General features: G+C 46.2%; 2 protein-coding genes across 6 annotated transcripts in view; one reads left to right on the forward strand and one right to left on the reverse strand.

Annotated features, from left to right (window-relative positions):
• Positions 1-2590, reverse strand: part of LOC117722330 (nuclear body protein SP140-like protein) — a 41924-nt gene extending 39334 nt beyond the window's left edge. For both annotated transcript variants that reach the window (XM_034521380.2, XM_034521379.2), the window contains exon 1: positions 2232-2590. In XM_034521380.2, coding sequence (XP_034377271.1) covers positions 2232-2263 — 32 coding nt within the window. In that variant the 5' untranslated portion in view covers positions 2264-2590. The remainder of the gene's footprint in view (positions 1-2231) is intronic.
• Positions 1733-26460, forward strand: LOC117722332 (sp110 nuclear body protein). 4 transcript variants are annotated; one of them, XM_034521383.2, is made up of 14 exons: positions 1733-1872; positions 4592-4738; positions 5897-6044; positions 8924-9092; positions 12352-12615; positions 14295-14372; positions 14479-14562; positions 15769-15849; positions 17072-17152; positions 18330-18479; positions 19779-19859; positions 23923-24030; positions 24485-24627; positions 26172-26460. In XM_034521383.2, the coding sequence occupies exons 3-14, from the start codon at positions 5898-5900 to the stop codon at positions 26223-26225; spliced, it is 1440 nt and encodes a 479-aa protein (XP_034377274.1). In that variant the 5' UTR covers positions 1733-1872; positions 4592-4738; position 5897; the 3' UTR covers positions 26226-26460. The 4 variants fall into 4 exon arrangements, with proteins under 4 accessions (XP_034377274.1, XP_034377275.1, XP_076771000.1 ...); XM_076914885.1 differs by lacking the exon at positions 1733-1872 and adding an exon at positions 1931-2042; XM_076914884.1 differs by lacking the exon at positions 1733-1872 and adding an exon at positions 4396-4490.
• Positions 26461-27128: the final 668 nt, after the last annotated feature.

Below are 27128 nucleotides of genomic sequence, written 5' to 3' on the forward strand. Positions count from 1 at the left end.
TTCTACATGCTTTCTTCTCTCCTCCTGGTTCCCCATCTCGTGCAGTGACGGGGTCTCTATGGCAGCTTAGAACCAGCACTTACTAACCACGCTGCTCTCTGCTATAGCGACTGGCATCTCAGGTGGCCAGTTCTCTCTATCCAGAGACAGTGTTTAGGGAGAGGAACCTCTGGGAAAGAAAGGACCAGAAGCCTAATGAGACATGGGCATGTTTGTTCTGTAATTAACTCCATTCTGGGTGGCAAATGGAAACAAATTATGATGTATAGTTCAATGAGAGAAGTGAGAAATCATCAGGGCACGGTCCAATGCCTGTAGTCACAGCATCCTACCTTCATGGCCGACATAGCAATTTCCTCTTTTCAATTTTACCTAGTGTTAGTTCTGTTATAATATCTGCATATGTAGACATAAGAGGACAACAATGAGGGGTTGGTTCTCTCTTTTCACTCTTGTATGAGTTCTGGGTATCAAACTCAGGTCCTGGTGCCTGGCAGGACCTTTATCCACTGAGGTATCCTGTTGGCCCTTACCTAGTGACTTCAAGACTCACCTGAGCTATATAGTAAAACCTTGTCTCAAATAATGAAGAAATAAATAAATTTCTAATACAAACAAAGGAGGGAAGGAGGGCTGGTGAGAAGGTTCAGTGGACAAATATCCTTGTCCTATAGTTTAATGGCCTGAGTTCCATCCTAGGACCCACAGTGTAGGAGAGAACCAACCCCTGCAAGAGGGGAAGGGATGAGCAAAAATATAGTATGTAACTATGAAGATGCCATGCTGACACCCACTGTTTTGTATGCTAACCTAAATAATAAATAAATTAGGGCACATGTTTGCCTTTTAAATTTATATTTATATATAATTTATATGTATATATAAATATATATAAATTTATATATATTTATATATATAATTTATATATAAACATATAAATTATATATATAAATTATATATAATTTATATATATAAATTTAAAAGAGAGGCAGAGAGAGGCAGAGAGGCAGAGAGGCAGAGAGGCAGAGAGGCAGAGAGGCAGAGAGGCAGAGAGGCAGAGAGGCAGAGAGGCAGAGAGGCAGAGAGGCAGAGAGGCAGAGAGGCAGAAAGTCTAACGCAGCCACCCACACTCTGAGAGACACATCACCTCAACCGGCTTATGTGAGAGACATTGAGTCAGTGATTAACTGCCCTACGCACTCCCAAAAGTCACAGCATGCTGTTGGTATCATTAGTGGACTTGACCAAATGTCATAGGAGAAAGGATGCTTTCTTAGGACATCTGCAGGACCAGAAGTAGCCCTGACTGAGTCCCTGTCAGAGGACAATTAGCTTCACACACCTTCGTCCCATCTTTTCTATCTCTATTTTGAATTATGTACGTATGTGTCTGTCTCAGTGTGTTTCCTGCATGTAAGTGCAGTGCCCATGGAAGGCAGAAGAGGGTGTCTGATCTGGAGTTGGCATTAGAGGCAGTTGGAAGCCCTAGGATAGGTGCTGGGGACCCAACCCATGCCCACTACTAAAGCAGTATGAGTGCTTAAACCTGGGTCATGTCTCCTATCGTGTGTGTGTGTGTGTGTGTGTGTGTGTGTGTGTGTGTGAGAGAGAGAGAGAGAGAGAGAGAGAGAGAGAGAGAGAGAGAGAGAGAGAGAGAGAGAGAGAGAGAGAAAGGGGGGAGAGGGGGTGGGGATTTGCATCCATTTCTAACCAGCTATGTAACCGGCAGGAATAGAAAGAGTTAAGAGCAACACCCACTGCCCACCTGCTCAGCTTTCACTTCCTCCATCTGAGCGAGGAAACTCCAACTCCAGACCTGACCTAAGTAGCCTCAACGACAAGACTGGGGATATCGGCAACGGACAAGATCAGGTTTGGACTTACTCTAAATGATCTTTCTTGAACAGAGCTGTCCTTTAGAGTGAGGGTTAGAAAGAGAAGAGAGATCAGAAGTCACAATGAGCCAGCCATTACTACAGGCGCTCCCAGGAAGTCCACACAGCACCAGACAAGCTGAGACAGGAGCAAGGAAACGAAGTGGGGTGAGTTGGAGGTAACCATGGGACTGACAGCTAGCCTACTGCAGTGAAGGCTGCTCTGCCCAGTTCTTCATTTCCTTATGAGCTCACTGTCTCAAACATCAGTGGGCCTTGGACCCAGCCTGGGCAGCCCTAGTAACCCACTTAAACACAGATCTTAGGAGAGACAAGGGACAAGAGAATGAGACTTACCTGCTGCTGAGTCCATTGTCTCCTCCTGCCATCCCCTCTGCCAGACCCCAAAGAACCCTGAATTTGGCTCAGGGCAGACCGAACCCCCCTCTGAATCTCTGGGAAGTCCAGAGAGAACTCCTTCAGGGGCCTCCAAAGAGGAGAAAAAGGAAAGTGAAATTGTTCAGCTATGACATCACTGCACTAACGCACAGTCTCTGCTCCCAAGGGAGAGCAAAGGGAGGAGCAAAGATAGCCCAAGACCCCAGAAACCTGGGACCCCCGCTGCCCTCCAAGAAAAGAAGGAAGGGTCTGTTTCAGCTAAGGGCTCAGAGCTGTCTGAGGCCAGCTGTCTGTTTAGGATAGGAAGGAAGTGACTCCTTAGCCCTAAAGGGGGAGGGGGGGTTCGGGAGGGAGGGGGGCGGGCGGCGGTGCCGGAAGGACCAGGAAGAGTCAGGTTGTCTGCAGTCTCTCAGATCTGTAGATGTTCTGGCATCCTAGTGCGTCAGAACCAGAGGAGCTGGGACCTGATATTTGAGCAGCAGAGTAGGAAAAGCCAGAAGGTGTGGCTTCGCATGGTGTTTGATGCTTCTAAAGGTAGCTAGAGTAAAAGACCTCCCCCAACTCCGCCCACACACCTCCACCAACCAAAGGCAAGAACACAGAAGCCAGGCAGAGAGCCTTACACAGGTGTGATGCCGAGGCCACACAAGGCTTCAGCAATTTCACCATGGTCTTGAAAACAAGATGCATCTCATGGAATTCGGAAGTGGGCCACAGCCGAGGCTATAGCCAGTCAGGGACAGCACAGTTTTGAAGAACGGGTGCCTTATATTTATTCTGCACAACTTTTGCACGTACTCCTAACCCACATTCTCAATCTGTAAGTTCGAAACTAGCTTGAAGTGGAAAGGTAAAGAAACAGGAGTAAAGATGCAAATAAAACAAAAACAACACACAGAAGACTGGAAATGCAGGCAAAACAGAGTCAGAGACGAGGTGACTAGGGACGAGGGCCTGTGCAGGGCTCCAGGCTCAGATCTCTGCTGAAGAGGAACAAATTACTGACCTGCAGCAACAGGTCCCAAAAAGTGCAGGGATGCAAACAAAGCCATACACCCAAAAAGTACATTTTATGTCTTCATTTATATGACATTTCTGCACCAGCCAAACTTAGCTGTGTAACTGATGATCTGATTTCCCTGAGGCTGGAATCTGAAACAGGGGTTTCTGCCAAGAACAAGGGGATGTTGGGGGGCAGAGGACTTGACCTGTGTGATCACTGCGACATGATTCTATTTGGTAAAGTTCACCAAAACATCACTTTAAATGAATGCATTTTACATATCTATAAAACTGTGCTAAGATGATATAATTCTAATAGGCTCTCACTTGGTGTGAATTACCAGGTGAGGCTTTACCATCATTACTGTATTCTTAGTATGTGCAGCTCTGAATAAAAATTTTGCCCTTATTGATATCTGTCTGATATAATAATTTTTCTTGCTTTAAAGGTTTCTTGAGGGTGGGGTAATTTTCTAGCACATAAGCATGCTTGTGATTCTTGTGCAGGTGCATGTGCATGTGTGTGTGCCTACACACACACACACACACACACTGTATTAATTAGACTTGCCTTGTTTCCTTCCTCCCTCAGTCCCTGTCCCTGGGATACATTTGGCTGCAAATTCTACTGTTGGTGTCTCCATAGGAAGTACAAAAAGCTCTGTCCTGTGTGGTTGGTTCAAATCTAAAGCCTCAGAGGCCTCAGGGGGTCCTGGGTGGGGGCGGGGATGGGAGTATCTCAATGATCAAATACACTAGGTAAATATTAGACAGGGTTACACAGAACTCTTCTCAGTTGAAGACTTCTCAGAGACCCTAGCTCAGGCTCGTTAGGGAGTCATCTGGTTGCCTTTTGTTTTATTTCAATTTTCTCACATAGTGACCCTGACGAATTCTAGACATTTCAAAGATGCCGGCTTTGATAGTGGTGGTGGTGGTGGTGGTTGTTCTTAATTTAATGATTTCTAGCAAAGTTTTTCAGGGTAACCTTCACCCTAATCCAGTTTGAGAACATTTCATTCCTCCAAAAAGGTTACAACGAGGCCACTAGGGGGATAGAGCCCCAGTGTGGGGAGGGGACAGTGGACACCCCCTTCTCATGTTCTCCAGTGCTGGTCCTGAGCCTCCCTGCTTGTCACTTCAGTCCAGGCAAATCTGGATTCCCAGCAGGGCCACTGAAACCTTAATGCTAACCATGCTGGGGAGCCACACAAGGCAGGGGATGGGGTGAAGGGGAGGAGGGTGGAGGCCGGGATTGGCGCGCGTCCTGCTTCCTGCTCTGTTCTGAAATCAGTTTCGGTTTTCTTTTCTTGAAGCCTGACTCCTTGCGGTGCTTCCAGGGCAGCAGAACTTATGGTCCAGACTGGGCTGGCAGGCTTTTCCAGGCGGGATCCAGGAACCCCTTACTAATCCTGGCAGTGACCAGGGAGAACCTGGGAGATCAGCGGCAGCCCAGCGTCCAGGTACGTTCTGCTCTTGGGCTCTGCAGCTCGGATTCCTGGCTCCTGGGGTCAGCTTTGATCTGCTGTCCCCTAGAGTCCCCAGCTTCTCTCTTTGCTAAGTAATCTTTTCCAGAGACTCTCGAGCATGGCTAGCATGGCTCCGACCCTGGCTCTGATCCTTAAGTGGAGGTGGATAAAGGGGAGGGGAGAGCAGTGAGGGCTGATACACACAGCTCATTCTGAAAGTTAGAGGCTTTGGGGACAGTGTCCAGTGCGTGTCCCCGAGGTTAGACCTTGCATGCACCTACGCCTACGGTGGGCAGTGCCGTCATCATCTTCCAACACTTGCCTAATTATGAAGCTATTGGGAAAGAGAAAGTAAGGAGCGTCCTTACGTCTCTCTTGCATGTTATGGATGGTTTTTGTATGTTTGTTTTGGTTTGTTTTTAATCCATCGTCATTTCGCTGAAATACATTACTGCGCATGAAAATTCAAGGGAATTTAACTTTTATAGCTGGTGACCCTCATTACCAAATGAGCCACAGAATTTGAAATACTTTTATTTCTACCGTATCAGACACCGGCTATTGTTTTCTCTCCTGGTCACTTAGATATGAATATGCACCGTCAGGTCCTTCCCACTTGTCTGACTTTTCCCAGCTTGATTATGCATTCATTGTCCATGTTGTTCATTTTAGTGATTGTTCATGTTTGGTGCAACTAGAAAGTCAAGATTTGATTAGTTTTCAGTCCCCTCCACATACATTGCATAATCTAGCATGAGGTTCACTTACTCCACCTCTGTCTGCATTAGAGTTCTTCACAGTTAGGTAGTTGTGATGACAAGTGACCATCATACAGTGCTTCGTGAACTCCAATAAGTTACTACCTGTGGAATCCTTGGAACAAAGACATAGCACATATTCAGTGAATAAGAGATGTTTTAAAAATAAAGTCCCTTTCAGGATGGTTGTCTGCTATCACATGCCCCTCCCTCTCAGCTCTGTAATTGCTTATTCCTCTACCAGCGGATCTTTCAGCAAGACTGCTCTGTAGACTGCTAAGGAATCCTTGAAGACTAGGATGTCTGCCTTTGAGAATCCATTTTATGCAGAGAGCCACTGCCCATGCTCCTGAGAGCTTTTGCCTCTGTCTTCTCAGCCTTCCTCTTTTTATAGGATGTTCACTCTGACCAAGGCCTTGGAAAAGGCTCTTCTCCAGCACTTCATATACACGAAGCTGGACATCGCCTATGCCATCAACAAGCCGTTCCCCTTCTTCGAAGCGCTCCGGGACAATTCCTTCATCACTGAGAGAATGTACAAGGTGAGGCCTGTGGACCCTCCACAGAGCAACCCAGTCGTCATTACGTACATTCCAGTATTGAGATCTCTGACCACAACCCATCAGGGCTCCTAGAACATGGAAGACCCAACTTGACCATGATCATTATTGTAGGAAGGGATGGTTGGGAGAAAGGATGTCTTGAGGCTGTATTAGTGGTAGGGTATATTGTAGGTGCTATAAGTTTGGAGATGGGTCTGTTTCTTGCCTCTGTTCAGCTTCTGGTGGCTGCTGGGAGCTCTTGGAGTTCTTAGACTAAGAGTCTGCTGCAATCCCTTTCCATCTCTGTGTCGTCTTCTCTCTTTTGTCTTCTCCTCTTTCTTCCTTTGACAAGAACACTTGCGTTTGGGCACTGTTCTAACCCAGGATAGCCTGTCTCAGCATCCTCAATTACATCTGCAAAGACTTTCTTCCAAATAAGTTCACAGTCACAGCCTCCAAATGTTGTATGTTGTTTGGCACCAAGATGCTGCTCAACCCAGTGTTCAGGCATCGTCCCACTGTATAAGAACAGGTGGGGCCCAGCTCATTCTAAAACAAAACATCACATTACATTTGTTGTGATGGCGTCCGTGTGAGTATGAGTGTGTGCACATCGGCCGGGGCTTGGGTGTAAAGGTCGGAGGAGAACTTGTGGGAGTTGGTTTTCTCTTTCTGCCATGTGGGTCTTGAAGATTGAACTTGGGTTAGTTATCAAACTTGACAGCAAGCACCTGATGCACCATCTTGTGAGCTCCTAGTTCATCCTGATGTAAGGCAGGCACTGGAAGACATGGCTATGTGTACAAATGCTTGGTGATGGTTTGGGTGTGTTTTGGTTGTTGTTTTTCAGTTTGGGTTTTGGTTTTTTATTTTTATTATTTATTTATTTATTGGATTTTTGAATTCCAGGTTCAGAAATGTAAAACGTAACATTTACAATAACTTTTACAATTATATGTAATTGTCATCTTGGAAGCTTTCTGCTGAATAAACTCTCCCTTTCTAGTTCTTTCTAAAATCTTGCTGGCTGGTTCAACTCAGCAGTTCTGGCTCAAACTCCTCTCCAAGCTGACTGATTCAATCTAGCTTCTCTCAGCTTCTCACTGAAATTTTCTGTTTGGCCTCAAACTAACTCTGGTAAATTGTTTTAATCTTCTGGTACCTTATTCTCTGGCTTCAACTGCCTTTGCTGACCTGCACTGAACTGCATGAATTCACAAATGAACTCAGTTCCATGGCACTGCACTCACTGCACTGACTCCCAACTCACTGAATCAGCTCCACTGCACTCATTGCACTGACTTCCAACTCACTGACTCAGCTCCACTGCACCCACTGCACTCACTGCACTGACTCCCAACTCACTGACTCAGCTCCACTGCACCCACTACACTGACTCCCAACTCACTGACTCAGTTCCACTGCACTGACTCCCAGCTCACTGACTCAGCTCCACTGCACCCACTGCACTCACTGCACTGACTCCCAACTCACTGACTCAGCTCCACTGCACCCACTACACTGACTCCCAACTCATTGACTCAGTTCCACTGCACTGCACCCACTGCACTGACTCCCAACTCACTGACTCAGCTCCACTGCACTGCACCCACTGCACCGACTCCTAACTCACTGACTCAATTCCACTGATTGACCGAATTCAACTGACTGACTCAGAGACCTGCATGACTCTGTCTCCTGAGTGCTGGGATTAAAGGCTAGCACTACCAAGCCTGGACCTGTGCTTTTCTTTACTAACAACATGTTCTGTGCCAGGCTGACCTTCAACTCGGAGATCCTCTGTCTCCTGGGATTAAAGGTGTGTCTGTATTCCAGCCAGATCACAGAGACCTAGAAGGTCTTTGGATGTGAGATCACTTGCCAGAGCAGCCTTGTTGCTGGATTAAAATTCCTCTACAAAGAAAATTGCATCAGCCTTTTCCAAGTCTGACACAGCTCCAGCTCCTTTATCAGATCGCAGCCCACAATGCACTGCCCAATGAGGGTACTCACTCACTCACTGCGACTCATGTTTTCCTTATAACAAGCTATGCTTTCCACTCTGACACTGTTCTCAGTTGCAACTGGTTATTTACTAACTTTCTTTTCAGGGATGGATGCCTTCTTCCACCACTGGGGCAGGGTCTCTACCTAAGCAGCACTTCTACCTGGGCAGGATCTCACCAGGGTAGCACTCCCACCTGGGCAGGGACCTACTTGGACAGGGCTCCACCTGGGGAGGGTACCACCCACCCCACCACTGGGTCCATCTTGTTGGTGGGAAAACAAGGACTAGCTAACCAGGCTTAGGAGATGTTGGGAGAATTTAGCAGCCAGTTCTCTCTTTCTTGCTTCTGTCCTGAAGATTTAACTCTACATTTTATACTATAATTCCTCTTAAATAAAAAAAAAGATTTCTTAAATTTGGGGGTTGTTTGGTTTGGTTTGGTTTAAGACAAGATTTCTCTGTACAGCCCTGACTGTCCTGGAACTCACTTTGTAGACCAGGATGCCCTCAACTAGAAAACATCAACGATCTGAGTGCCTGTCCCCTGAAAGCTGGAATTAAAGGCATGTGTCACCAAGCCTGGCTTTTATATTTTTTAAGTACTATAATTTACTTATTTGGGAGTGAGGTGCACATGTCCATGGTGTGCAGATGAGGTTGAAGGACACCTTGTAGAATCTGTTCTCTCCTTCCACCCTATGGATCCTAGGGATTAAACTCCTGTCATCAGGATTGATGGCCAATATCTGCACCCACTTGGCCATCCTCAGCAGCCCAAAAGTAGCTTTCTTACAAATAGAAAACCACTAATGTAGAGCTCTCAGCTCAATGAATACTCATTTAAACTAACCCTCTGTTCCACTCTTTGAAGGAATCTTTGGAAGCCTGTAAAAATCTGGTCCCTCTGTCCAGAGTGGTGCACAATGTTCTCACCAGTCTGGAGCAGACTTTCCACCCATCCATGCTGCTGACATTGTTCAGCCAGGTCAACCTACGGGAATACCCCAGCCTGGTGGCAATTTTCAGAAGCTTCAGAAATGGTAATGTAGTTTCTCCAATCCTTGTTACATGTGTAGTATTGCTACAGTAAAAGTCTGGGTTTGTTCCCAGTGTGAACTATGCATTCCAATGCTTGCTTTTCCTGTGTAAAGGTATAGACCACACTCGCTCACAAGAGCTGCTGGAGGGGTAGACCTGACTAACTCTGACCTTAGTTTCCCCAAGATGAATTTCTATAGGACGCAGGTGGTTTTCATTCAGCTAGTCAATGAATTTTAGTGCAAGTAAAACTGTTTGTATGTGACAGAGTCTCATGATGTAGCCCAGGATGGCCTAAAATGTAATCATTCTGTCTCAGCCATTTCCAAGTGCTGGTGTTACAGAAGTGGGCCATCACATACATCCATCTTGAAAAGATAAAGTACTGGGCCATCTCCAGGGAACACATAAGGCAACAGAAATGTCAGGACCTGATATGAAGAAAAAAGATGGGGAGGGATGGATTCAACGTCTATCTCTTTGTGACAGTGTGGGTGTCCCACATAATTTATATGATCATTTCACATTGACCTTAAAACCACCTGTGGCATCATTGTTAGCTGCTCCTGACAGAGAAGTTCAGAGGTAACTCCCCCAGTCACTTGTTTTAGATGCAGAACTTCGTTAGTCAGATTTCTATCTCGGTCACGAAATGCCTATGATAATTAACTTACATGAGAAAATGTTAGGGGGCTCTGACCTGTCATATAGTTTGAGCTTGTAGCAAGACAGTGAGTGTATCACCGCAGGGATGTGTGACCAAGTAAAAGTGTTCACTGTGTGTTCTGAAAATGGAGGATGGAGAGACTTGGATCCTGCCCTCCCCACTAGCGCTGCTCCCTAGTGACCTAACACCTCCTCTTGTCCCTAGCTCTTCAAGTCATCCACATCTCCCTGTAGTGTCACTCTGGGGACCTAAGTTTTGAGGGGACAGTCAACATCTATACTACAGAACTGGATAAAGGAGCACAGAGAGCGGCAGCCACAGGACTGGGGGTTCTGTGAGAGTAAGAGGACCAGGCAATAAAGCCACCTGAGATGGGAGAACACAGACCCAGCAGAGAGTTAGTTTACTTGAGAATAGTGAAAGAAGAGACACCAGCCACACTGCACTGTGACATTGTCATTGGTGGGCTCACTATTGACATGTCACCACCAAGAGGCTCCTCCCCAGGGGGCAGGGGATTCCTTAGGGTAAGAGAGCAGCTGAGGGGCACCTTCACCTCTAAGCCTTGCATCAGGGCCAGGAGAACCCAGACTTCAAGAATATGCTAAGTTCATCTGAGCCCTTGCAGGGCTCAAGTGTCTCCCTGGCTGTGCAGTTCTGTGGCTTTTTTTCCCCTGAGCCTTTGTTGGTATTTGTGACAGTTCCTATTTGTGGGTCAAGGTATCTTTACCTCTGAAATAAATGACAAAGAACCGATCTTAGTAGAAACCAACCACAGTCTATTCAAGGGAACAGTGTGTGGAAAGTCAAGGGCCTGGTTTGGGGATGAGGAGGAAGATTCTAGGGCAGTCAGATAGAGGTGGCCAGATCTTAGGGTGCAATGGTACCTCAGAAGTGAGCAGAAACCAGAAGATCAAGGTCCAATAGAAGCTGGTAAGGAAGTTTTGTTTTGTTTGGTCCAGGGAGATATGTTTATTTACTAAAAAATAATAAAAATAAGTGAATTATAAAATAATAATAAAAAATAGAGACCTTTATAAAAATTAAAACTTTCACAGGACAAACTTCCATAAAACCAAAATTAGAGAAAATTTAATCCCTGGGTTCAAAATATCCAATTTTATGTATTAAAACCCAGTTTTGATTAGCTCTTTTCCATTAATTTATTTATTTTTTGCAGTCATTTTTCAAAGTATTTTCCATATATTGGCCATATCCTCTCCTTCCCTCACCTTCTCTCAGATCCTCCTGACCTACCCACACACTTCATAGTCTTTCTATCTTTAAAATACCCAAATGTAACCAAACCAAATAAAACAGAAAAAGAAACCAACCAAACAAGAAAGGTGGAGCCCATTCTGTGTTGGCCAGCTATTCCTGCACATGGGAGTATGATTGATATACCCAGCTTCACACCATTGAAGAAAACGGACTTTCCCTGTCCTGTCAAATATTAATTGCAAATAGCTTTGTTGGGAGTGGAATGTTATTTATGGTGCCAGCAGATAGTGTGTCCCAGATTAAAGGTGGATCCTCCTACCTCAAAAGATCTAAAGTTAGGGTGGGCTTTCCCACCTCAAATGATGTAGTAAAGAAAACTCAAAAAAAAAAAAAAGAAAGAAAGAAAGAAAAGAAAAGAAAACTCCCTCACAGGTGTATCCAGCCACTTGAGGGTTTTTTTTTTAATTCCAGATGTAGTCAAGTTGACAACCAAGAAGAGCCTCGGGTGTAGCAAATCATCCTCAGGAGTCATTGCATTACATTCACTTAGATTAACTGTAGTAGGTTTTACCCTAGAGCCCACGACCTATGTAGTCGCCTGTTGTTGGCCACATTAACAGTGTTGAGTGTGGGTCCCATTTCATGAAACAGTCCTCACATCCAATCAAAAGGTGATTGGTCACTCCCATAACACGTGTGCCAGCATTGCACTAACGAGTACATGGGGTAAGCAGGGCGCTGTTGTAGCCCACAGCATTCCCAGCTGGGTGATACTGATGATAACGTCGCCTCTGGTAGTGTACATAGGACCTCCCAACACTATGAATGCTAGTCAGTAGGGATGAAGCTTCTAACTGAGCAACAGCTTGATTACTTCATGTCTGTTCCCCCCTCAGCAATAGAGTTTTACCAGCAGGTTGTGGAAGGTAATCAATAACATTGGCCTGTAGTGTTTAGGAGTAGGAGCAATCTCTGGGATTCCTTTGGCCAATGACCTGAAAAGCTGGACCATTTTACATTCCTGGTACTTGGTATCGTATGGTATCTTACCAGGCCATTGTCTCCTTCATTATATGATAACTCCATTTAAATTCCATTTATATATGTATATATTTTAAGGACCTTCTACAGTAGTAGGTTTCTATGTGGTCAACCCATTTTTGGTGATGGATTGAAGTCTAAAAAGGCACTGAGTGCCTGAATAAATAAAAGTCAGAAGGGGCCACAGATGGACACGTGTAGTGATGACCTGTTCTGTGCTCCTGGGAAAATCAGTAGCTCTGCCACCAATTCTGTGGGGAAAGATGCACTAGGTAATCCAGATAACATCTGAATCTCCAGGATCCTGATGTGTGCTCCTTTGCTAATTCCAGTTGGCTATGCCTATGAAGGGAGAAACAGACCCACACCGACCCTACTTGAAGCCCCAGCCAACCCAGCAGAAGGGTGCTCCCTTCACACTCTGCTGCCACCGCCCCCACCCCAGCCATCGCCAAGTCTTCTGTCCTCTGCACGGAGAGTCTGTAACCCCGGAGCAACCTCACAGCCAATCACTGAGATCCTGGATGAGCAACCTAGCCCTTCTCCCCAAGCCACGCCTCTTCCTGGCTGCATTCAGGAAGGAACAACCACTTCAGGTAAGAAACAAACCCATCCTGTCTGTCCTACAACCTGTAACCCTACCTAGGAGGTTTGCCCCCTGCCAGTAAGAACCGCGATTACCTGTCTTTTGTTGATCTGTTCCTTTCTATGCATCCACCTCCATACAGCAGTTTCTAAGAAAATCACAAGCATTGCCAGTGGCCTAGGAGGCCCAGATCCCGGAACTACTTCTTCTTACATCTGGACACTCCAGCTTCTGTCCTTGCCCTTGGTATTTCACCTTTCCTGAGCCTTTAGGCCAGTGGTTCTCAACCTTTCTAATGCCACTACACTTCAATGCAATTCCTTATGTTGTGATGACCCTCGGCCATAAAATTATTTTCGTTGCTGCTTCATAAATGTAATTTCACTGCTGTTACGTATCGGAATGTATTTTTGGACACAGAGGTTTGCTAAAGGAGTCGGGACCCACAGGTTGAGAACCGCTGCTCTAGACCATTCACTCTCCTCCCTGGACCCTGTAGGTTTTTTTTTCCCTCCTCCTTCAGCTGCCAGGAACAATTCAACAGCTACAACTGATAAGGTCAGAAAGAAGACTTGCAAAGGATGCCCAGCCCTTCCACGGGCACTGTGCAAAGTAACACTGACTGGGCTGTGGAGGGAGACCATGCACATGCCAGACAAGAGTCTGTGGTTGGAACCTCAGAAGAAAGAAGAGAAGCAGAGAGGGCTATCCTTAGACTCACAGTGCAAACCAATAGTCAGAAATGCTGGCGTGGGTCTGGGGTGTAGCTCAGTGGAAGATCATTTCCCTGGTAAATGCAAGGCGCTCTCTCTCTCTCTCTCTCTCTCTCTCTCTCTCTCTCTGTCTCTCTCTCTCTCTCTGTGTGTGTGTGTGTGTCTGTCTGTCTGTCTGTCTCTCTGTTTCTCTCTGTCTCTCTCTCTCTCCATCTCTCGCTTTCCCTCCCCTCTCCTCCTGTTCTGAGTTGACACGTAGCTTGTTACACATTTACAATGATGATTCTTCCCTGGCTACAGAATACAGAAGCCTCTGAGTCTCAGCCTAATTCATTCCTTTCTGTTCCATTGTGTGTCAAGAGTAGAACCCAGGGCCTATTGCATGCTGAATAAGCAGCCACCACTGAACTACACCCCCGGCCCCTTTGCTTATTTTTAGATGGCTCAGATTCAAAGACATACATATGTTATTAACATTATTAGAAAATATCAAAAAACTATGTCTATTGGACCTAATTGAGCTTCCAGACTTATGCCACTTGCCTTCCCTAAACCATTATAAAAATAAAGTTTAGTTACATTAACTGTTACTGATACTGCTGAAGATACATATTCTGGACTCATTGCTCTCCGGGGCTGAGAATAAAGGAGTCTGAACTCAGTAACTTTTCCTCTACTTCTCTGATACTTGTCATTCAAATAAGTTTGACATAGTCGGAAAGCTAAGGTCAATAGAAGATTTCATTATTTACATTTTCAAAAGAAAAGGAGAAGGAGGTGTTGGAGGAGGAGGAGAAGGAGGAAGAAGAAGAGGAAGAAGAAATAATCTTCCTGCTATTCTATTCAGTCCCTTCTCTACCCTACCATACACGGGTCCCCTGCCTTCCTTACTGGTTAGGATCCCTGTTCTCTCTACCGCTCTGCCCACTACTTGCTCATCCTGAAAGCCTCATTTCTTTTTCTTCCCTCTGCTCAGTGTCCTCCAGAGATCACCAGAGAGAAAATAAGGAAGACTCTAGAGAGATGCCCCACAGTTCCTCAGGACCTGAGTCAGGTAATCTGCCTCTGGTCTTCGTGTCCTTCTTCTCTGGGCATGTACACCATGCACTCTCCTCCCTGACAGACAGTCTGGTAACCCAACCTTTTCCTTCCTCCTCCAGTTGTCAAAGACAATTTAACATCCAAGACTAACAAGCAAGATGACTCAGGAGCACAGCCTCTGCATTCCCCTGCCACCAAGCATGGTAACACTGGTTAAGGCTGACTTAACTCTTAGCAGTCTTGCTTGGGATAGCTTAAGCTCACCACTTACCTACCGAAAAGAAAAGCATTTGAGTCCTCTTGGTATGAGGTTGTCTGTTGTTTCTACTCTTGTCTCCTTCTCAGCCCAGCTTCTGCCCCCACCCAAGCTTGGGAGGTAGAGTTGTGGGGAGGACAAGGAGGCAGGACTAGAAAAGTAGACTTCTGGATCCACCAATCACAGCGTCACCAAGTCCCCTCACATCTACTAGACTTAGACTCTAAATGATTATGGTGTCAACAAACAGAGAGACAATTCCTCGGCCACAAGAGACTGTAGTGGGCTCCAGGAGAGCAGAGGACAAGGCAGGGCTGGACTGTGTGACCTTGAGGCTGTGCTGGAGTTACAGCAATGGGTGATGCTCAGACAGCCCCAACAGAATACAAGACAGGCTAACAAAACCCCGTTTGTCCCCAGTGATGGGTGATGTAGCTGATGTGGTTGGCTCTCCTTCCTTGACTTCACCTGCCTGTGGGAACCGTCCTTCAGTGCTGGTCGATTCTACATCATACAGAGTAAAAAAAAAAATATTAAAATGATAGGAAAAGAAAGAAATGACTTCAAAAGTCTGAAGGCAGTTTACAATGTGGCTCAGGTACCCAACCCTAAAGAAGCCAGAATTTAAGACCATTTTCATAACATTGTATAAACAACAGACAGTCTTAAGGAGATGGACCTTTTTATCTGTTATGGTTTCAAGCCCCTCTGTTTTTCTTATTTCATCAAGGCAAGCAGAATTTCGTAATGTATTTGCTATTACCAGATGCAGAGGTAACAATAATAAGGTGGTCAGGGCTGGAGAGGTGGCTCAGTGCCTAAGAGCACTGGCTGCTCTTCCAGAGGACCTGAGTTCAATTCCTACCACCTATAATGGTAGCTCACAGTCATCTGTAATTCTAATCTCAAGGTATCTGCCACCCTCTTCTGGCCTTTGCAGGAGCCAGGCATACATGTGGTACACTGACACACATACAGGCACAACACCCATAGACATAAAACTTTAAAAATGATAACAGGGAGATCGGATAAAGGTGGAACCCTATGGGCTGGCAGATCCCTCCCTGCTATTTGATTTCTCCGGCTGACTTTCTTCTGCATTTTCTCTTCGGTCCATTCTGACCGCTGATGGGAATTCTGTTTCTTTTGCTAGTGGTACAAGATGATTCTCCAGCACCAAATAACCTGGAAATGCCCCAGGAAGCACCACCCTGCACACCTGCAAACAAGAAAGGTACAGACATCCTTTCCCATGTGATGTGATGCTTCCTGTTCTTCTAGCTGCTGCATCTTCATGATGCAACCATTGTTTCTGCAATTACACAGTGTTTTCTCGATTTCTTCTCACTCCGCCTTCCTCAGAGGCCTTGCAAAAATTATAGGTAACCAGAGGCACTTAGACATATTGAACCAAGCATTGCCAAATTCACTGAACTCCTATTCACAACTGCTTAGTGTGACTGGTACGCCAGCCTTTCCCCAGGAGAACACTACTTCCTGGTAAGTCATGTGCAGGCAACATCTGTCATCTGTCACTTAAACTTCATGGTGACAAGCAGGTTGGATGTCCACCTGGCAACCTACTCCCATCTCACCTTTGGCTCTCCCATCTTCTACTCTGAGGTGTCACCATTCAGTAAAAATGTGTTATTGACCTAGCAAAATGGTTCGTTGGCTAGAGGTTTCTGCCACCAAGCCTGGTGATCTGAATTCAATCCTTGAAACTCATATGGCGGAAGAACAGAACCAACTCATACAAGTTGTCTCTTGACCTCTGCATGTGGACCATGGAGCATGTGCCCAACCTCCACATACCAGTAAATGTGGTGATGATGGTGGTGATAGTGATGATGATGATGATGATGATGATGATAAAAACACTGTGACCTCTCTGTTACTGTCATCCATTGGCTTCCCTGTTGCTTCCTGGAAGCATTCCAAGTCTGTTTTCTCCCACCTCAGATCTTGCCATGGTCCTGGATGCCTTCATGGCATCATGGATAGCAGGCAATCCATCCAATACTCCAACTGCTCAAGTCTTTATCTCCTCACATCTGGTTACCTTTTTCCCTTCACAAATTCTTGGTTTCTCATGTCCAAAAGCCATCCATAGGCCCTGCCATTATCTGACCCTAGCTTAATTTCCCAAGAACTGATTCAAAGAATTCTCATTTTAACACTTGTCCTTGAAGTTTGCTTCTTCTAGTTTAACCTCTGATCTTTCCTTCCTTCCCAGCTGATCCTTTAAAAAGGTTAGGGTTGAGGTCAGAGAGATGACCCAGAGTTAAAACACACACGCGTGCACACACACACACACACTCAGATGGATACACACATGCAAGTGCTCGCACAATTAATGTTCAAAAATATAATTTAATTCTTTAAATTAAAAAAAGATTGATAGCTCTGTGTGACTATAAAAGACTTTGTTTTGTTTTCTTTTCTTTTCTTCTAAGCGAGAAAAAGAAAAAGTTGCATCTGGTCAAATTCCAAAAGAAGACGGCGGGAAAAAAAGCCCCCTCAGGATGAGATGATGGGTAAGAGGATGCTGAGGGAGGCTCCGGTTTGTTCTGAACCCACTGGGTCGGCAGGCACACAGGAATTCTGGTCAGCACAGTGAACTGGCTGCAAATGTCACCAGACCTGTTTTGCCACTGAGTAAATGGTGAACTGGAGCATGCTAGAATCCTGTTCATGCTAGAATCCTGTTCATGCTAGAATCCTGTTCATGATAGAATCTGATGGCAGGTTACAGTCCAAGGTGAAGGGTGGAGAATGTCAGGATGGCAACCGTCCTTCTGAACTAAAGGGAGAGTAAATAAACTTTGCTACTTTGAGATAAAGTTCAAAAGAGCCTGGGTTCTAGCCTTGAGAGGCAGTTCATGGGAAAAGCCCCAGAAAAACTTTGGAGAGGTTCTCATGCCAGTGGAGCGTGGCTGTCCTGGGGGAGGCAGCTTCCAAAACCCCAACAGGAAAAAGTGCCATGTCTTCCCCTCCTCGGTGAAGGTCACTAATCCAAAAATCCTGTCTACTGCAGAGCGTCTGGGCCTTGGCCACCTCTTCAGTGACATGCTCAGAAGCTGCCTTCGTGGCAGGCATAGGGCTGTCCCTTCTGTGCTTTCGGACATTTCACCCCCAAGAGGTGCCTGGTGGCCTTTGACTGTTGCCTGTCTGCACATGGGTGCTACATGGAAGGCCTTTCCTCACTGCCTGAAGAATCCCAGGCCTGTGCCTCATGGTTCATGAGTCTTAAAAACAGGAATCAGAAAGCATGCTCCCTCCCCCAACCCCAATCCCTCCATATTTATTTATTTGGTTAATTCTTCGTTTGTTTGTTTGTTTGTTTTGGGTTTTGTTTTTTTGGTTATGTTTTGTTTTTCAAGACAGGGTTTCTTTGTGTAGCCTTGGCTGTCTAGCTCTGTAGACCAAGCTGGCCTCAAGAAATCAAAACTCTAGAAATCTGCCTGCCTCTGCCTCCCAAGTGCTAGGATTAAATGTGTGCACCACCACTGCCCAGCTAGCTGGTTAATTCTTCTTAGAGCTCCCTGGGGTGGGAGCATTCGGAGATCTGGTGGGGGGGGGGGAAGCATAGTACACATAAGAGAAAACAGTAAAAGTGAGGTACAGCAATCTGGAAGGGAGGGTGGAATGGGGAGCCTGTGAAGGAAGGAAAGGGTGTCCCAGAAACCCCCACTCATGAGTCTGTCTCACCAGGAACGGCCTCACCTGGACATGGAGTTCAAGAGAAGCGCAAGGTGGTGGCTCAGAGGACTCTGAGGAAGGGTGACTCAACTAGGAACGTGAAGGAGGTGACCAGGACTCTGAGGGCAAGGAGGAGCTGTGCCCAGACATCCGGTTTGCAAGGTAAGGCTGAGGGTGGCACCTCATTGGAAAGGCTCAGTATGGCAGGGTCTCTTAGAGCTGGCACAGGGTTGGGGTGGAGGATACATGACCTCATTGTTAGCAGAGAGATGTTCAGAGAACAGGAGAGAGGCAAAGAAAGGCAATATCTGCTGCAGCCGAGAAGTTTATTTATCATAAACAGCTACAGGTCATCTCAGTTGAGACCTAAGGCAGAGGGTGTCAACCCTTTAGATTTTACAGCCTTAAAGATTACTAAGAATTTCCCAAGGCCTACAACTATGTTGTTTTTGCCTACCTATTTCTCCATTATTCACAATTTAAAAACCATAATTTAAAAAATCTTTGTTTAAAGTGAAATAATTTGGTCACATAACCGTGTAAGAGCAGATTATTTCTGAAGCAAAAACAAAATTAGAAGACAGGTGTCAATGCATGTTCCGACGGTTCTCAGCGATGTCGGGCTTCATGAGAAGCAGGTAGAGTCTTAAGAGTTGCTTCTGAACTCAGGCACCTGACGAGTTGCCGTGGCTGAGGACAGGGAGAAGATGTAGCCTCACACGGGACTCCAGTCCTCCGCAAGGGCACTACATGCTCTTAACCAGTCTCATTATCTGTCAGCTAGACTCTGAATCCATCTCTCTGACAGTGTTGTTCTCTGTTAAAATAAACTGTTATGCCAGTTGCGTGTGGTAGCCCATGCCTGTAATCCCAGCATGTAGGAGACAGAGGCAGGTGCATCTCTTTGTGTCCAGTCTCTTTGAGGTCAGCCTCATCTATAATGCCTGGTTTTAGGCCAGTCAGAGCTACATAGTAAGACCATACACGTGTCTCCCAAAGGCAAACAAACAAAAAATGTTAGCCATCTTACTTTTTTTTTTTTGAGACAGTGTTATTGTTTTGTTTTGTTTTTATGTAATCCTAGCTGGCCTCAAACCCAGAGAGATGCACTTGCCTCTGCCTACCAAGTACTCAGATTAAACGTGTGAACCTCCACACCTGGCTCCCCATCTCTGACAGATCTTCTACTCATACAACACTTTAGAGTGTCTCAGACATTTGGAAAGTGTTGAGCCAGCAACACAGGCACATACACGTTCTCCTTGGGATAACTGTGGGATTTGCAGATGGGACAGAAGTATTTTATACTGAACTTCCCACGTTTCCCACCCTTGGGAGAGGAGGCGACTCGGAGTCTGCAGTCCTCAGCTCTGAAGTATGTGAGGCCCTTCAAGGTTGGGAGACTCCCCACGGAGCGTCCACACGGAAGGAATAGCATTTCTTTCTTCTTGTTTCTTCTAGAGATCAGCAAGGAGACATCAAAAAGAAGTCGTAGGAAGAGGCCTGGGAAGAGGCCTCGAACAGCAAGAAAAACCACACACGGTGAGGATGGGGCACCGTGGGTCTCAGGATGCAGCCAGCGGGTCATCACCCACAGTCAGAGCGGAACTCTCTAAGCCAGGCTTTCACTGCCCTAAGGAGCCCTTTGGGTATTTTATTTTCTCACCACAACCTTCCCATGATAACTTAAGGCTATTAGTATATAGACATGCACGGAGTGTGTGTGGTGTTGGTCATCTTTTTCCCTCCTGAAAGATTGTTTGCCCCCACTGAGAATAGTATCGCCGCTGCCAAGAATCTGTGTTTGAGAATATGTGTTTGCCCTACACTGAAAGTCTCCAGCTTTTGAGTCAGGATTGTTTCTAGAAATCTGGACAGACGGCTCAGAGGTTAAGATGTTTTGATTGCCAGCATCCACATGGTGGCTCGGAACTATCTTTAACTCCAGCTCTAGGGGATCCAGTGACTTCCTCTGGCCTCCAGGAGCACCAGGCGTGATCGTGGTTCATAGCTATACATGTAAGCAAAGCTAAAACACCCACATACACACATAACACTATGCATAGGCAACCTGCACCATTACGAAAGGACTTGTGGGCCAGAGGATGCGTGTGGAGGTCAGAGAATGAGTTTTGTGGAGTTTGGTCTCCCATCGCACCTTTATCTGGGCTCCTGGGATCAGATTCAGGTTGCCAGGCTTACATAGCAAACCCACTACTAGTGGAGCCAACTTTTGGCCCCACCACACATCTCTGGTGCACAAAAACTACTGCTTACCTTAAGAAATGAGTACCTACATAGCTCTGGAGTCTTCTCTTCCTCCCACACAGCCTCTCTCCTCCCTTTTCCCTCCCTCTGTTGTCTTTGTCTTCTTCTCCATCTTTGTCTTCCTCCTCCTCCTCCTCCTCCTCTTCTTTATTTTTTTTTTTTATTTTTATTTGAACAGCCGGGATTATGCAGATCACTGGGGATTCCCTTCTGTGTTCTGTGCCTTCATAGAACACGGACACTCTCCCAGCTCCCAATAGCAGCCAGCGCTTCACTACTTTGCAAATTCCAGTCCTTCCGGTTGGTTTTTCTTAGTCAACAGTATAATTGTCCTTTTATAAGATAGATGGCAGACTAATCCCCACTGAGGGCAGAGCACACTGTGTGCTCCCCCACCCCACCCCCCCGCCACCACCACCTCTTCCTCATACTCACCCAAATCAAATCCCACCTTCCTGCTCCCTCTCTGCCCCACACCCATAAAAGCCACCTGAAATAAGTATCGCCTCCACCAGGAAATGTCCTCTGTCCAGGGCCAGGGGCGTGGGTCTCCAAATGTGCCTTACTCCCAGGGAGTTCTCTTCATGGCTCTTTCAGAGTTTTGGTTAGTTGTCTGTGTGCCTCCTGTTTAATGTGTGAGTGGCAGGGGGAGGAGGTTTGGGGGGAGCCGGAGGTGAATCAGTCTTGTTTTCTGTCCTGTGCTCCTCCTCCGTGCCTCTGTTGATACTTAACTAACAAATCAGAACACAAAGGAAGCCAGGGCCCTATGAATGCCCATAGCAGAGCCTATGCTGCCCTCTGCTGGAATGTCCTTGTACTGCACATAGTATGGATTGTTTCTCCAGGACCTTATGCAAAGAGACTTGATTGGACGAGCTAAGTCCATCATGCTGTCATTTGATCCTCATGATCGAACTCAGGTAAAAGATAAAAGACTCAAAGGAGCTAAAACCCACTTAGGTGCTTCTGAATGCTTTTCCCTTTTCAATGAAAAAGCTAATATTCCCAGATGCCTCTTTTGCCTTTTTTATGAAACACTTGAGGAAGCAGGAACCCAGATCCATGCTGAGTGTTGTTGTCCCTTGGCTTAGCATCTACCCTGGGCTACAACTTCAGGGTTGGCCTAGGGTGCCTGTGCTATTAGGAGTCCTACTGAGCCATTTTGGCTTTAAAAAAAAAAAATCATACGTCCCTTTATCCTTTAAAGATGTCATACATGCAGAGGCAGGCGGATCTCTTTGAGTTGGAGGCCAGCATAGTCTACATAGTAAGTTCCAGGACAGAGAGACCCCGTCTCGAAAAAGTCAAACATATATACAATCTGCCTTGATCAAGCCCACTTCCTCTTTCTCCCACAACTCTCCCTGTCTTCCAGCACACGCCCCATTGGATTCTCAATGAATCCAATTAATTCTGGGTGTGGAGCTCTCCCCGGAAGCAAGGGCAACCTAGGAGATGCCACACCCCCCATCAACTGGCAAGTTCCTCTTGCTGAGACATTTTGGATGACAAAGAGCTCTGGCCCATCTGCTTCCCAGGGCCAGCTCTCTCACACATTGTCACTGTTCCTCGAGGTTTCCACGCCTGAGCCATTCACACCTTCTGTTAAGTGGATGACCCTTGCCTTCTTTTTGTTGGAATGAATGATGCGATTCTTCATGTTCTTGATCTGTCTCGGACATCTCCAGCCACCCCATTTCCACCCTTCCCCGTCGCCCAGGCCCCTGGTCCACGGGTCATGAAGTGCACAGGTCATCCCTAGGCGTTCCATCTTCTCGGGTGTACCATTACCTTAGCAGTTCCCCCTGTGTTCTAGAAGCATCCACGAGCTGGCCTTTGGGTTGCTAATTAGGTTTTTTTCCATTCCATTTCTCCCCTTTCTTATCAGGCTTCCTCCATAGAAGCTCTTCACACCAGGAAATTGTTTTTTATCTTTAATTGCTTGCTTACTGGCCCCCGGTTGTTTGCTCACGCTAATGAGGGCCTTGTCCAGCTGCTGCAGCTCCCTTAGACTAGGGCTGGCTGATGCTGAAGGATCACACACAGGCTGCCCCTCAGGTTCCATCATTAAATGCCTTGTACTGAAATGGGCAAATGAGGCTAGGCCAACCTCAGCACTCGTGAGAACTCACCAGAAGACTGCCCTTGCTGGTAAGGTACATGGCTTTAGAAGTCCTTGGAACTAAAAGCCCTTTGCATTTGGGATACAAGGGGTATCTGCAACAGGCAAAAGAGGGGTGATGCTCGTGGCCTGGCCCTGCATGCTAATGTATCTCTCACAGCACCCCCAAGTCCCCACTGCCCCTTCGTCTGTTGCAAGCACATTCAGGACATCTGTCTTCTTTACAGTTATACTAACTATAGGGAATTAGCAAGGATGTTTCCATGGAGACAGAGAACCGTGGAAGATCCCCACACTGTGCTAGTCTGCCCACCCCACAGGGTTTATAATGGTAGTTCAGGGTTACCTGTGACTCTGCTTCTCCCTCAAATTAGGAGCTGATAGCAGCAAACCTCTTACTCAAATTGGATAACAGCATTGCAACCTCAGTGGTCCTTCTAGGAAACCGCAGAGTCAAGAGTCGGCCTCTGGCTGGATTCTCATCTACTGTACCGTATTTGAAAGGATGCTGGAGACAGGTGGTGGGACAAATCAGTCTACACCTTCCTTTTTCCACATGCTAGGCTGGATGCCAGCCTGGCTCCTCCTAAACTGGGCATCCTTTGGGGCTCTTTAGATCCATGCCCTCAGTTCCTGGAAGCTCCTCCTCCCATGGCATAACGCTCCTGGCTCCATCTTTCCAAAGTAATGGTAATTAGCATCTTTATATCAACACCATTCTTCCTGTTTCCATATGTGTGTGTGTGTGTGTGTGTATATATATATATATATATACACATATATGTGTATATATATATATACATATACATATATGTGTGTATATATATATATATCCTTTTACTCTTTTAGTTAGTGTAAGAGAGAATTGGGTGCAATGCTCTTCTCTTACATCAACCTCAAACTCAACACTCATTTACAGCACTTTCCTCTGTCTCCAAGAGACAGCCCTGCATGAATTCTCCCTGCCTCCCCCATGAGGTTGGAGGGGAAGGAAGCAGGAACTACCAACAGCTATTTGTAAACCCTTTCACAAATGTTTTTGATTGACTCTTAACCTGAGGTTCCTGCTGAGGTTCTGAGCTACCAGATCTTTGCAGATGCAATAGGCAGACTCATCCTGAGCCATCCAGAGTTGGGCTGTGTCGGCAGGTGAGGGCATTGGACCTCATCTCTCAGTGCAGATCACTTCATTTATCTGAGTGTTTGTTCTCCCAGTTCCAGAAAAGTCCAAAGACGATGACACTGTGGATTTTCTGTCTCCTACACTCTCTGTCACCTGTGGTAAGGCCAAAGGGACTTTGTTCCTAGAGAAACTGAATCAAGGTGAGTGCCTGCCCTTCTGATGCTCTGGCCTGGGGATGATGGGTGGGCTGGAAGGGAAGAGTGTGCAGTGTGCCCGTTGGGAAACTTGTCAGGAAACAGACCCTGTGAGCCAGGCTGCAAGAAAAAAAAAAAAAAAAAAAAAAAAGTTATGACGAAAAGACTTCCCAAGAAGGAGTTTCCAGACTTTTCCATGGAGATGCATCTGGAAACCACATGAGCCGCCCGTCTGTGAGCTCTATGAAGTGAACACTGTCCTTACTACAAGAATCTGCCCTGCTCCCTCAACGCCTTGTAGGGATTATGGTCCCCTGAAGCTGAGAGAGGGAGCTTTTGCTACCACCCCAGAAGCATCCCCTCTTGGGCTGGGAAGGTGGAAGTGGGGAGGCTCAAAGGTTTGTGGAAAGGTCACAGAAGACCCGGGTGGATCCTGGAAAAGCCTGTCTTTTTCTTACAGGATCCTCAAAGAAGTGCATTCAGAATGAGGCAGGAGCTTGGTTCACTGTAAAGGAATTTTTAAAAGAAGGGGGAAGGGCCAGGTCAAAAGACTGGAAGAGGGCTATATGTTGTGCTGGGAAGACATTAAGATTTCTGGAGCAGGTATTGTAATGACCAAGGGTGATGGGTTCATATCCTGGAAGAGTGGGTGGAATTTCAATAGCTGAAATGTAGACTGCATGACTTACAAAGAACCGGACGTTCAAACAGAAAAGGTTGTAGGTGACAAAGTTAAGAAACACAGATAAATGCACTTGAGGAAGAGCTAGTGCAAGCAGAATGGGCTAAGAGTGATGGGGGCCAAGGTGTTTGTGGTCACGTAAGATTTAAGAAGCTTGGCCTGGTAAGCTTGAATAGGTAGGTTGGAGGGAAACTAGCTGCAGTCCAAGAATTCCTTGTGTCCCTAGTCTGATAAGCCTTTACTGAAAGCCGGGTTCATGTGGCCCCTGTGAGATGTTTTCAGCCACCTCAACTGTGGCAATCTCCCCTCTACACCTTGTGACACTCTCTTACTTGTAACAGTTGCAGAAGGCATAGGTTGTTGCAATCCCTGGACACAGCATCCCAATAACAGGCAAAACATTATATGACAGGGTGCCACCAGTGTGTTTTCTCCTCCTGGAATCTAGGCTTATTACACACCAAGTTAGAATGGAGGGAGAGAAGCTTAGCCAGGGCAGGTGGATGCAATACAGGATCTTGGTTGGTGGTGAGAGCACAAGAAACAGATTGCTCAGGAGACAGCTCCTTTAATTGGGGTGGAACAAAGGCTATTTAAACTTCTGGGGAGTGGGTAGAGGCATTGGAGGTGAATGTACATCATTGACCAGGGCCGGGGTTCTGCAATAAAGCCTTATTTGCATAAAGAGGAATTCCAGGTGCTTGCCAGATGTGACCTTATAAGGAGAGAGGAAGTTGAACCTGTAACCTAGCTGCCAGTTAAAGGGCCGCCTTGGGGTTGGCAGAGGTTGGGGGGGGGGAGGTGTAAGGCTATGTGCACCTGGACATGCAGGCCCAGGGAAGGAAGGAAACAGTCCTATTCCTACTGGTCTCAAAATGATATTTTCGGAGTTTGGATACGCCTCGACCTTACTCTTATTCTGGTCTTCCCCACTTCCACCAGTTGCATGGCTCCCTGGCGCCACAACAGGGGCTCCAGCAATATGGCATCATGGGTAAAGGTGCATTCTGTTCGAGCTTTGAAACCTGAGTTCTATCTCCAGGATCCAAGTAAATATGGAAGGAGAAAACTGACTGCACAAAGTTGACCTCTGACCTCCATATGTGCAGTGTGGCGTGTGCCTGGCCCCATTATAATAACGTTTCTTTCTAAATAAACTTCAGACATCACAGGGATGGCCATGTATGGGTTTTACCTGGAGAGAAAGAATAGAGAAAGAAAATAGGGAAGGGACTGAGAAAGGAGAGCTTAGGTCTTAGGTTTAAGTAAAGGGGAAAGTTACTTTATCACTAAGGGAAAACTTAAAAAGGGAGCAGTTAGGGGAAACTCATGTCTCTCCCCACACCAAGGTTTCATACCTAGTCTGATATCTAGATACAGGTATTTCCTAAAGGGGGGAAACATCAATATCCACAAGAGAAGAAACTTCCAGAATAATCTTCCTTGTCAACCTCGTCTCTTTCAGAAAGGACTTTGGTTCTATACCTCCAAAAGTAAACCTCACAAAAAGGGTGCCTAGCGGATGAACTTCTGGTGTATGCTCAGCTGCAGTGTGCTCACCCTCTCTCCATATCTGAACTTTGCCTTCGAGCCTCTGAGTGCCCCAGCTCTGAGGACCTTCATGTTCCTGCAAAGCAACTCATCACAGCCGACCCAGCACTGGGGTCCACTCTCACGATGCCTTTGTTCACAGCTGACTTGCAATGAAAAAGTGCATGAATCTTAGAAAGTAAAGATAAAGCTGTTGGTATCTATGTGCCTTAGAAAAATATCTTGATATTAACATGAATATAAACTAAAGGGGTCAGAAGGAGAAGGCTTTAGTGCAAGAAGCAAGCATGGCACCAAGAATTGTTCAGTGACACACACTTAGTGCTTGTGATTAAGGTGATCCAACCAAGCTTTTTCTGCAGACACCCCCTCCCCATCCAGGGCAAATGGTAACCACCTGTCAGTGGCACTATCCGCTTTCCTTACTTCTTAGGTGTGTTCTCCAGGCATGGTCCTACCCGTGAGCTCCTCTCAAATGAGAACTTCTAGCAGAAACAATGCTGTGTCTCCTTGCTCATGGGACAGGCCTGACCCTTGGCCAGTTTCATTCAAAGTTTAAACCAAAGATTTCCCCCCAGTGTCACTTAAAATGGAAACCACCCTTTATCGTGCTGATTGAAAGACTCTGGGATCAAGAATGCTTAGGGTGCGGTTGCTACCAAATTCCATTGATATTATAAAATATATTAATACAGGTACTGGGTAAACTTTTAAAACACATATAAAATTCCGTAGCCATTGCTATAGTCTTAATGTTTCCTGTCAAGATCTATGTTGAAATTGAATCTCTATCATGAATTAGTAGGAGAGAAGCTTATTCCATTTATGGCAGTGGTTCTCACCTGTGGGTCGAGATCCCTTTGGGAGTCAA

The sequence above is a fragment of the Arvicanthis niloticus genome, chromosome 17, assembly GCF_011762505.2.
Source record: "Arvicanthis niloticus isolate mArvNil1 chromosome 17, mArvNil1.pat.X, whole genome shotgun sequence".
Lineage (NCBI taxonomy): Eukaryota > Metazoa > Chordata > Mammalia > Rodentia > Muridae > Arvicanthis > Arvicanthis niloticus.